Source organism: Bison bison, unplaced genomic scaffold (assembly GCF_000754665.1).
Source record: "Bison bison bison isolate TAMUID 2011002044 unplaced genomic scaffold, Bison_UMD1.0 scf7180017864495, whole genome shotgun sequence".
Lineage (NCBI taxonomy): Eukaryota > Metazoa > Chordata > Mammalia > Artiodactyla > Bovidae > Bison > Bison bison.
The window spans coordinates 6,221,112-6,233,326 of NW_011495054.1; the positions used below are offsets into that span (position 1 = coordinate 6,221,112).

The 12,215-nt window shown below is 42.7% G+C and overlaps 1 protein-coding gene across 1 annotated transcript in view; it reads left to right on the forward strand.

The window, feature by feature from the left end:
- The window catches only part of RNF10 (ring finger protein 10), a 33,634-nt gene continuing 21,419 nt past the window's right edge, over positions 1-12,215 (forward strand). The window contains 3 exon segments of the mRNA XM_010828630.1: positions 1-555; positions 558-590; positions 11,100-11,296. Of these exon segments, the coding sequence (XP_010826932.1) occupies positions 435-555; positions 558-590; positions 11,100-11,296 (351 nt within the window). The 5' untranslated portion in view covers positions 1-434.

Sequence of the window (12,215 nt, forward strand, 5' to 3'; positions counted from 1 at the left end):
CCCGGAGCAGCTCGGCCTCGGCCCAGAGGCGAGTGTCGGTCGCTGTGTCGGAGACAGCTGTCCCCGACACCAAGACAGCCAGCCCTCTCCGCTGCCCCGCGGCGGGAGAGCGTGTCCGGCCGGCCGGCGGGGCTCGCGCACCCTCCCTTCTCGCCTCCCCTTCCCCCGCAGCCTCCGCCCCGCCAGGCCCGGCCCGGACCTCCGAGCCCCGGCCTCCTCCTCCTTCTTGGTCACCGCCGCCGTCGGGCTCAGCAGCCCCTCTAGCCGCTTCTCCTTCCAGTTTGAGAAGCCGAGAAAGGAAACAGGGAAAAATGTCGCCATGAAGGCCGAGAACCGCTGCCGCCGCCGACCCCCGCCGGCCCCGAACGCCATGAGCCTGGGTCCCCGCCGCGCCCGCTCCGCTCCGACCGCCGCCGCCGCCAAGGCCCCCGTTGATGCCGCAGAGCTCTCCCAGCGCCGCCGCCACCGCCTCCGACATGGACAAGAACAGCGGCTCCAGCAGCTCCTCCGCCTCTTCGGGCAGCAGCAAAGGGCAACAGCCGCCTCGCTCCGCCTCGGCGGGCCGGCCGGCGAGTCTAAACCCAAGAGCGGTAAGGGCGTGTTCCCAAGGCGGTGGGCGGGGGGCGACTGCCCCTAATGCTGGGGTTGGGGTGCAGAATCCTTCCTCGGATGTCTCCTGGGTCACCCAGGGTAAGGCTCCGCTTTCTACTATTCCGGTCTCTTTTCCATGGCTTCCATTACTTACAGTTAACACTTAATGAGAACTGCCTGGTTTACATAAATCCTTGCATTAAGGCTGGAAACACTTCGGGGAGATAATTGCTGTTTCTGAGAACTGAGGTTCAGAAAAGGTCAAGTCACCCAGCTAGTCTATACAGCCAGGCCCGAAGACGCATCAGTGTGCAGCTCTAAAACCACCAAGTTGATCTACCCTTTAATGTTGAGTTAGCATTGGGTAGTATTCAAGTATAAACGGAGGAGGCTCGCCTAAATATTTGTTAAACTCAAATTTTCATGTTGAATAAGTTGACCCCAGATTCCGCTCAGACGAAGAGGACTCATCTTGGAATGGCTTTGTTTAGTGTGGAGTAGGAGTTAAGAGCACAGGCTCTGGATTCAGTCTTTTTAGGTTTAGACCTTGAGTGAATGTCTCTGTTTTCTTACCTGTATGTTGGAGATGGTGAGAAAATAAATTAGCAAACAAATGAACTAACTGATGGCTCAGGAGAGTACCTGACACCTGTTAGGTACCAAATATGCATGGACATAACCTGTTAGGCTAGGGTTGTGTCCTTTTAGGGGAAATATTTTGTCATTTCTGTAACCATGTCTCTCAGTATTGAATTTCAACCATCATGATGGTTATAGCTACCATTTATGAGGGCTTACCATGTGCCAAGCACTGGACTAGGCTTTTACTTTTTTTCCCCAATACTCCAGTCACTAACGTGTCCAGCAGGGTGGAATTGTTCACATCTGAAGAAGGAAAAAGGTGAGAGACCAGCAGTTCAGGAGTTGGCAGAGTCTGGAGTTGAATATTCTCTGCCTTACTTCAAAGGCAGAGACACTTGTCTCTGCTCTTTTGTATTTCTGATTATATTAGCAGTAATAGGAAAATATTTTCCGTGGGAATAGGGGGGATGTGTGGCAGAGAGGGGAACATTTGGAGCCCTGAAATGTGGAACTCCAGTTGTTTAAAGGGTAAAAAGGTTAAGAAAACTGCAGACCTAACTTAGAAACCACATAAACAGCCGTAATGCTGACTGTGGTTCAGAGTTAATCTACTCGATAGAGCAAACTTATTTACCTGGTATGTTGAGGGTTTCTAGAGTTTGCTTTTGGAACTCAGGTGGAAACCAGTTGTCTGGATAAGAAATGAATGCTTTTAATATCTTAAGCAGAGATTAGTGTAGACTCTCAGGCCACGTCAGGCAGTATTATGGAGACTATTGGAATTTTGCACATGTGTAGGTTTATCACAGATCCCCCAAGATCTAGGGATTTGTCAGTCCTCTTGGCCCATGTTGGAGCTGGTTTAGAGTGAGTGGTCTGCCTAATTTTCAGTGTAGTTGATAAATTACTTTTGCATTCTGTTCCTAGATGTTAAAGATTCTGGTTTTATAGCTATATGAATTCTCAACTAATTTTTCCGGGCGCTCCTGTTTAAGCCACTAACATACGGTCATGAGCCAGTTGCAGTAAATGCCTGAAGTTGTTTTACTGTTCAGTGAGGCCGCAGGTGAAAGTTTACCAGAACCTAGACAAAGTAAATTGGAGAAGGAAATGGCAACCCCCTCCAGTAAGTACCCTTGCCTGGAAAATCCCATGGACGGAGGAGCCTGGTAGGCTACAGTCCATGGGGTCGCAAAGAGTCAGACAAGACTGAACGACTTCACTTTCAGACAAAATAGCAACAAAAAACTGAGGCATGTAAGGCATTTCCCTCATGTGATCTCTGACTTGGTGACTGTGCTGACTAGTGCAGCTGTCGTTAACCCATAGGATGATAACAGTTCTGTGTGGTTTGACGAAAGCCGGTATTTGTCAGACTTGTACAGAGTAAATATAAGTTGTTGGGTTCATTCTGACTAAAGTGAATTTTTTTTTAACAAATACATAAAGAGACTTCCCTGACTGTCCAGTGGTTAAGACACTGCTTCAATTGCAGGGGCACGGATTTGATCCCTGGTCTGGGAACTAAGATCCTGCATGCCATGTGGCACAGCCAAAAACCAAAAAACTGCCCCCTCCCCCCCCAAAAAAACAACACTCTATAAAAATACTCTTAAAACACTATTCCGTTTATTAATTGAAAGCTTCTGAGGAAGGAAGTAGAAACTCAGTTCAAGGAGTTCTTTGCTGGGTTTTATGCAATACACAGGTGTCCCCCTGTAGCATTAGTTTTTGTTTAATGTGTTTGTGAGAGAGCTTGAATGTTTGCCATTGCTATTGCCTACTTTTCTGACTACTGTTATTTATTAATATATTCCCTTAGCAAAAAGGAAGGATAGGTCTGTAGCTAAATAGAATTCTTCATAGCATATTCTGCCCTAAGAAGATTGCAGCTAAGACCAGTGCTACCACAGCAGATACCACTCAGTGCCTCTTACCCAGTGACTTCTAGGTGGCCACTCTAACAAAACACTAGATTCAAATTCGGCATAATTCCGTAAAAGGGTTTCTGTAGGATTTCAAAAGCTGGCTCAACACTTGGATGTACTTGATTGAGCTGGAAATTGTTGAAAGGACCTCTTGAGTTTAAGAGTACTAAGTTGAAGGAAGAAAAGGAAGAGTAAGGTGAAAAGACATAACGTCTTTCTGTCACCAAAGTAACAAGTTTTTCAGTTTTTAACTATTTAATTCCCTTTTCCGCTTCCCTTTCCCTGCTTCCCATGAGAAAAAAAACCTTTGGTTTCTAGTCTCTAAACCATGCCTGTCGTAAATGGTTATTTGCTTCCTAGTTACATGATTAATATACTTGAGGTTTTGTTCCTGCGACTGGCTTAAGTTTGTCCTTCATGCACACAGGAAATAAGTCAATTTGGCTACCAGGATTTACTTGATCTTTCCGGCCAGATTGGCATAGCAGTTTCTTTGCTTTGATTAATTGCTTCAAACAATTGCTTCTTTTCTTGGCTCTCTTCCTACAGTTTTGTTCCAGTAGGGTTAAGATGTAGTTCTAAGAATGTTCAACAGTGAATATCCCAGGAATGTAGCCCAGAGGAGAGAGGTGGGTTAGAGTTTGGGGAAGGTTGTTTAGAAAGAGCAAAGAAAGCAAAAAGAGGCAAGAGAGAGACCTGGCTGTTTATGGGCAAACAATGGACCCTGGCCCAGAACCAGGTTCTTGCTCCATCCTCCTGGGTGGGGGATGGTACTGCCATGGAGGTTAAAGGAAGGTCAGGTATTATGAAGCAGTTATTTTGGGGTTAGCGATATGAAGCACTGTCCTGACACTCTTCCTCTTGTTCTGGTACCAGAAGCCGGGTGCCTGGTGGTAATCTACCTTGAAGAAAGCCTTTGAGCTGTAAATGGACCTGGAGGTTTTAGATGGATTTGAAATTGAGGTGACTTGAAACCTTCAATAAACACCATTTAGGGAAGTTACAAGAGTTTGCAAGCTGTAACAGTAGGCTTTCCAAAAAAAAAAAAAAAGTAGACTTTCAAATGACAGTAGCAACTGTCACCACCACGGTAGGTAAAATGCCTACCAGCCACCATGGTAGGCATTTTACAGAAATTTTCTCTTAATCCTTATGACCCAATGAGGAGAGAGGAGAGAGGATTAACCCTATTTTAACTGATAAGAAAACTAGGGCTTAGTTAGAGTGCTTGTCCAAGTAAATTCGTAGGAAGTCCTAGGCAATATTCCTGAATACACTTTGTATAAATTCACTTAGCAGGCATGTAACTTACTGGTATATGCATATTCCTGATATCTGCCCCGCCCCCTTCCTTTCATTCAGAATGACTAATTTCAGCTGGAGTCAGTTTGTTAAAAGTGGATTCTGTAGTAAACCATACGCTGCCCCTCTGGAGGTGCTTGTCAATCACTCTGGATGATGGATAAGCAATCTGCTTGTGGCTACGGTATGAATCAGCAGCAGAAACTTCCTGGCTGCTATTCTGACCTCTAGGTTGTGCCACCTGTTAGAACTAGAAATGTTGATAATGCCAATTGTTTTCACTGAAAAATTTATGGACTGTGATTTGGTAATGGGGAAGAGACTGAGATATGCTTCCTTTTACCTGAAGAGACCTTTCTCGGAGGGAAATGTGGAACAGCTGAGACACACCAATTAAGTTTTCAAGTCTCTTGTTGACTCTGGGATCCTGAGTGCTGAATTTGAGCCATTTAACTAATGGTCCGGTTTGGAATGTGTCTCGACGGTAGTTTTTGGCAGTTCTCGGCTCTGGGTATGCATTAGAATCTCCTAAGGACCTTTTTTTTTAAAGTAAGGATGTGTGGGAATGTTCTCTAGCAGTTCTTTCTGATTCTTTACATCTAGGTTGGGCCCTGACATCCATAGTTTTAAAAGTTTCTGCAGGTGATTTCTCTTATGCAGCCAGGACTGAGAACAACCACTTTGAAATCTAAAACTTTCAACAGGGAATATGTTTGTCCTAGGAGCTTTAGTGTGACTATTTTGTCTGTTTTCCAAAATGTAAAGCAGATCATCTCGTTGCTGTCACCTATCAGAGAAGGGAGGCCAAGTTCAACCCCCAAGTTATTCACGTGTAGATTCTGGCAAGTTGCCTATAGGACACCTCAAAAACAACACTCTTGAGTTTTATCTCTGGGGCCCAGGCCTGACTGTTCCTTCAGTCTTTAGCTGCCTGTTGGCTGGGTCTAGAGATAAGAGGCAGCCTCTCACTTTAGATGTCTGACTTCATTGTTGTCGTTTAGTCACTCAGTCGTGTCTGACTTTGCAACCCCATGGACTGCAGCACACCAGGCTTCCCTGTCCATCTGACTTCATACCTGTAGGTAAATATAAGATGAAAGAGTTGGTTTTAGCAACTAAAAGCATGAATCTTTATGTGGTCAGATGTTGAAATGTTTTAGGAGTGAGCAGTTTTCACTGTCAGAGGAGTTCTGTAAGCGTTACGAAACTGTTTCCTTGCCAGTGTGGTAACAAGTGAAGAAATGAAAACAGCCCTTCTTCAGAGTTCCAGCTTGCTTTCTTGAGCCCTTGCAGTCTAGAACCTGACTTTACCTAAATCTGCACAGTCTAAATCTGTTAAGCTTTGGAAACAACAGGGTCAATGCCAGGTCATCTGAAATAGTCTTGGATAATAAGGTTTGGGGAACATACGTTTTCCCTATATGCCTATCCTCTTCATAAAATCTCTCTTATTTTCATGGTAAGGTTAGCTGGAGTTCTGTATCCCTGTGAATTCTGTTTGTTTGAAATGTTACTATGAACTAATTCCATGGGTATTAGGCAAGGCAACGTTTGTATGAGTTTGAAGCCTCACCTTCTAGTTGTTACTACTGATGGCCATGTTTGACAGTAACTGTTGCTAACTGCAATAGTAGGTAAAAGTCTAGTTCTTAAATTCTAATTTAAGATTAAACTCTGGCCACTTTCCCTGACTGGGATTAAAAGGTGACGGACAGGAGTGAACCCTAGCCTGGCAGTGTTTCTTGGACCATCTGTTCTCTGTTTATAGTGCTGCCATCTCACAGGACTGTTTGGTCAGGTTTGAAGAGGATGGTGTACCTCTCATCTATTTTCTATGTTGCTGGAAAACTGAGTGTGAGGTGGTTGCTTTCAAAATTTGGATTCTGGTTTATCAGCTGCCATTTCCTTTTCTCTGAGGATATGCTTTGGATTTATTTAGTCTGCTGTAAAGAAGCTGGTCATCTTGTTGGAAATAATTTCTTCTAGGTACTTATAGTTACTAAATTATCCAAATTATTAGTATACAGAACAGTAAGACTGTTTGTTTAAGTCAGAATCTTAGAGGGTGAGGCCTCAGCACAAGAATCCCTTAAAAGCTCATCTCGGTGATTCCTGCCAACTGTCAGGATTGAGAACCATTGTATTAGGCCAAAGTGAATAGTTTTGTTTCCCAAAGGTTACTGTCATCAACAGCCTGCTGTGTTGTCTTTGCAGACATATTTCTATTAATTGTACATTTTAACATAAACAGGATTAAACTAGCGGGGGGGGCGAGGATTTGTGGTTTCTGAGGCTCATGCTGGAGTCTTCTTGACGTTGAAATTAACCACCACCTTAAAGTTTGAGGGTAAGCCTAGTGGATTTCATTAGTTGTCCCTCCAACTTCTGTTTTCTCTGTTTCTGTTAAATTAAAAGGAAAAATTTATTGACGTATAGACGACTTAGAATGTTTCAGGTGCACAGCAAGGTGGTTCAGTTATATAAACACACACGTTATTTTTTAAAATTATTTTCCATCATGGGTTATTACAAGATATTGACTATAGTTCCCTATGCTGTATAGTAAAGCTTTGTTGCATATCTATTTTTTTAAGTAGTAATCTAGGATTCTATTCATACTAAGTCAGACAAGTGGAGTCAAAATGTCATAACTTTTTTAGTTAGGCAAAAATTGGTAAGTTTTCTAAACTGTATGTATTATACATATTTATATATGTATATACAAAAGCTTCTCTACTACACTTGATAAAGGCTTGAGAGGAAACGTCAAAAAGAGAAGAGAAATTGGAGAACATAAACTAAATGAAATGGGAGCACTGAATATGAAATGGAAAAATGAAACAAATTAGGTAAAAGTAAAACATCATTATGTAGTCCAGTTTAAACATGACTGCTCATTAGAAACATATCTGGAGCTCTGGAGAAAAAAAGCGATACCTGAGTGTGTGTATTTTTCAAAAGTTTTCAAGATAATTCTGAATCAGTTTTCCCAATCAATAGCTAGAGAAAAAATAAGAGATAATTACAGTTGCAAGCCATAATGAGAACATGATTAACTTAACAATATAATTGCCTACAACTTGGAGGGGGTCAAGCAGAGTGATGTGGTAAGTGGAAGTGCGTACATGCACATGCTTTCATCTACCCAGCCAGTCTCTGCATTTTCGTTGGTGCATTTAGTCCATTTATATTTAAGGTATTTATCGATATGTATGATCCTATTACCGTTTTAATTGTTTGGGGTTTATTTTCTGTAGGTCTTTTCCTTCTTTTGTGTTTCCTGCCTAAAGAAGTTCCTTTTAGCATCTGTTGTAAAACTGGTTTGGTGGTGCTGATTTCTCTTAATTTTGGCTTGTCTGGAAAGCTTTTGATTTCTCCATCAAATCTGAAGGAGAGTCTTGCTGGGTGGAATCTTCTTGGCTGTAGGTTCTTCCCTTTCATCACTTTAAATGTATCCCACCATTCTCTTCTGATTTGTAGAGTTTCTGTTGAGAAATCAGCTAGCTTGGACGGGAGTTCCCTTATCTCTATCTTTAATTTTTGTCAGTTTGGTTTCTGTGTGTCTCCGTGTGTTCCTCCTTGGGTTTATACTGCATGGGACTCTCTGTACTTCCTGGACTTGGCTGACTATTTCCTTTCCCATGTTCCAGAAGTTTTCAGCTCTTGTCTCTTCAGATATTTTCTCAGATCCTTTCTCTCTCTCGCCTCTTTCTGGGACCCCTATAATGTGAATGTTGGTGCATTTAATGTTGTCCCCGAAGTCTCTTAGGCTGTCTTCATTTCTTTTCATTCTTTTTTCTATATTCTGTTCCGTGGCAGTGATTTCCATCATTCTGTCCTCCAGGTCATTTATCCATTCTTCTGTTTCAGTTATTCTGCTGTTGGTTCCTTGTAGTGTATTATTCATCTCTTTGATCTTTAGTTCTTCTAGGTCTTTGGTAAACATTTCTCGCATCTTAATCTTTGCCTCTATTCTTTTCCCAAGATCTTGGATTATATTCACTCCATTATTCTGAATTCTTTTTCTGGAAGGTTGCCTATCTCCACTTCATTTAGTTGTTTTTCTGGGGTTTTATCTTGTCCCTTCTTCTGGGACATAACTTTCTGCTTTTTCATCGTAATTAACTTTCTGTAACATGGTTTTTGTTTTAGTTCCTGTGAGATGGTGCTTCTTGCTGCTTCTGTCTGCCCTCTGATGGATGAGGCTAAGAGGCTTGTGTAAGCTTCCTGATGGGAGGGACTGGTGATGGGAAAAACTGGGTCTTGTTCTGGTGGGTAGGGCCTTGCTCAATAAAGCTTTAATTCAATTATCTGTTGATTGGTGGGGTTGCACTCCTTCCCAGGTAGTTGTTTGGCCTGAGGCGACCCAGCCCTGCGGTCAGCGGGCTCTATGGTAGGGTTAATGGCAAACTCCAAGAAGGTTTACGCCAGGGGGACCTTCCAGTGCCCCCATCACTGTGGTGAGCCCCTGCTAACCCATGTTCCACAGGAGACCCTCCAACACTACCAGGTAGTTCTGGTTCAGTCTCCTGTGGGGTCACTGCTCCTCTCCTCTGGGTCTTGGTCCTTGCAAAAATTTTTTTCTTCCCTCTGAGACTGGAGTCTCTGTTTCCCACAATCGTGTGGGAGTTCTATAATCAAATGCTGCTGGCCCGCAAGGTCAGATTTCCTGGGGATTCCCAGTCCCTTTGCCGGATCCCCAGACTGGGAAGCCTGACTTGGGGTTCACAATCTTCACAGCACTGCGAGAACTTCTTTGGTATTACTGTTCTCCAGTCTGTGGGTCACCCACCCATAGGGAGGTATGGGATTTGAGTTTATCGTGATTGTGCCCCTCCTACCGTCTCACTGTGGCTGCTTCTTTGTCTTTGGACGTGGGGTATCTTTTTTTGGTGGGTTCCAGCGTCGTCCTGTTGATGTTGTTCAACAGCTAATTGCCGTTTTGGTGCTCTTGCGGGAGAAGAGGAACGCACGTCCTTCTGCTCCACCATCTTGAACCAGGAGTCTTGTTATTGCTTTTAAAGCCATTGAATTAGTGTACAGAATTGATTTGGTCAGATCTCTATGTTGAAATAAGGCAAACTGGAGTGAGTATTGAAGGGACAAGTAAAAAAAATTTAAGTCTTTTTTTTTTTTTTTTTCCAAAGACTAATCTGGGTCCTTCCACCTTTATTCACCTTTTCTTACTTGGTGTGGTTCTCAGGTTTTATTTTGCTCCCCTTTAAGCTGGCAAACTTTGGCACATGTTAACTGTCTGGTCAGAGTTCTTTGTTCTCCAGTAGGAAAAAATGGGGCAAAAAATACAAACGAACTCTTTACACAAAATACAAACGGTTAATAGAAAAAATGTTTGCTGCTAGTCTTCAGAAATTCACGTTTAAAACAAATTATTTTGACCTTTCAATTTAGCACAGTTTATCCACCTCAGTATTATAAAGAGCGTAGTAAGATATCCTCTTTTGTAGTGCTGTTAGAATATAAATAAACTGGTGCGGTGATTCTAGAAAGCAACCTGAGGATTTTGCAAAAGCCTTTATGAGCATACTTGGTCTGCTAATTCTACTTTGAGACTTTGACATAGTCATGCACACAGGTCTCTATGAAGAGGCTCTGGCACCGTGGTGAAAGAATCCGCTTGCCCTGCAGGAGATGCCAGAGACGTGGGTTCAATCCCTGGGTCAGGTCCCCTGGAGAAGGAAATGGCAACCTACTCCAGTATTCTTGTCTGGAAAATTTCATGGACAGAGGAGCCTGGCGGGCTGCAGTCCATGGGGTCACAAAGAGTTGCAGTCAAAAGCTACAAAGCAAATTGGTTATGTTATGTTTGTATGTATGTAAGCATACAGTAGGTACAATGTGGCCGTTAGTCTTGCTTTTGAAGCCTAGGGCTGCATGAACTAGCTCATGGATTAATAAGTGGAAGACAGTATATCTTATATGCCTATCATTTTGTGGAAGTGTGTGATGAGTGTATAAAATGGAGACTAAAAGGAAATTAAACACTATAGTTTGGTATTCTGTGGGCACTGACAAATTTTTTCTTTCTGAATTCCAAAATTGAACATATGTTCTGGTAACTGGAGGAAGAAAAGCAGGAAGCAGTTTTTAAAAGGATATAACTTAGGCTGATACACTGTTTGAGTCCTTTGTTTGTGAATTTAGTAGCCTCTCAGTTTGACCTCTAAAACATTATGTAATTACTGTTTTGTTTTTGTGCCTCTTGAATATATATGTGCTGGAAACTAGACCACACCATTGCAGTATAGGATCTAGCTGTGCTGCAGTAAGTTAAGAAGAATGTTTTGTTTCCTGCCTCCAGATAAAGTACTTTTTCCTGATACAGACAGACTTTTTCCTGTTCCTTTTCTATCACTGTGTCTGAATGGACTTTTGCAAGAGCAGTGGTTAAGCTCTGTTATAAAGAGAGCTTGTGAACTGAGTCTACCCAGTTTGATCTGTAGTGTGTCCCTTCTCAGGGAGGGACCCTTTAGGCTTCATTAAAATAAAAAAGGAAATCCGCCTTACTGTGTAATGTCTTGTCCAAAGCACTAATGGTCTGGGCCAACCAGATTTCTTGGAGGTCATGGAAGGGCCCATTTACCCTTGTTTAAATACAATTTCGATGGGAGGTGGAGGGTAATTGGCCAAGTATGTGAATCATTTCTTAACTAATTTTTTCACATTTATTGCTTTCAGATGGAAAGAACTCAAGTGGATCCAAGCGTTATAATCGCAAACGTGAACCTTCCTACCCCAAAAATGAAAATTTTATCAACCAGTCCCGTCGCTCCAATTCACAGAAAAGCAAAACTTTTAATAAGATGCCTCCTCAAAGGGGCGGCGGCAGCAGCAAACTCTTTAGCTCTTCTTTTAATGGTGGAAGACGAGATGAGGTACGGAATTTTAGAATGTCCTTTCTAGAGCATAAGAAGCATGAGGTCTGACTCCCCCACCCCCAGTTTATTAGTGGTTGGAGAAGGTGTGGAGCAAGAGGTCCCCACTTCTCAGACTGTTTGAGTAGTTGAAGAACCAGAAGGAGCAGTTTTGAGTAGTTGAGGGTTAACTTTGGAACTTTGCCTCCTTTCTTCTCTTAAAGATTAAGAAAATTTCCTTAGAGAAAGAAGACATTATAATCATGGATTGTGAGACATTGTAGCAAATTTGTTGTTGTTGCTCAGTGCCCCAGTGGTGTCCGACTCTTTGTGACTGCATGGCCTTCAGCACACCAGGCTTCCCTGTCCTCTACCATCTCCTGGAGTTTGCCCAAGTTCATGTTCATTGAATGGTGATGCCATCCAGCCATCTCATCCTCTGATGCCCTCTGTAGCAAATTTAGGGTACCTTAATTTGTATCATCCTTTTATTACTACTCTTGATTTGTAGGTACCCTTTGGAATATTTAGGTAATAAAATACCATTACTTAATGACATTAATTTGACATATGAAGTGAAGTGAAAGTGTTAGTCACTCAGTTGGGGTCAACTCTTTTCGACTTCATGAATTAAAGCCCACTAGGCTCCTCTGTCCGTGGAATTCTCCAGGCAGGAATACTGGAGTGGGTAGCCATTCCCTCCTTCAGAGGATCTTCCATGACCTAGGGATTGAAACTGAGTCTCCTGCATTGCAGGTGGTTTCTTTACCATCTGAACCATGTATAGTATCTAGCAGTCCCAGGTACTCTGATTTTAGGAGTTCCTTAGGTATCTTCTGAAAGTGCATGAAGACTTATGTACAAGGGAGTTCACTGCCACATTGTAATTGCGTGATTTAGGAAACAGCCTAACTGCTCTCAAAGTTAAATATATTATTGG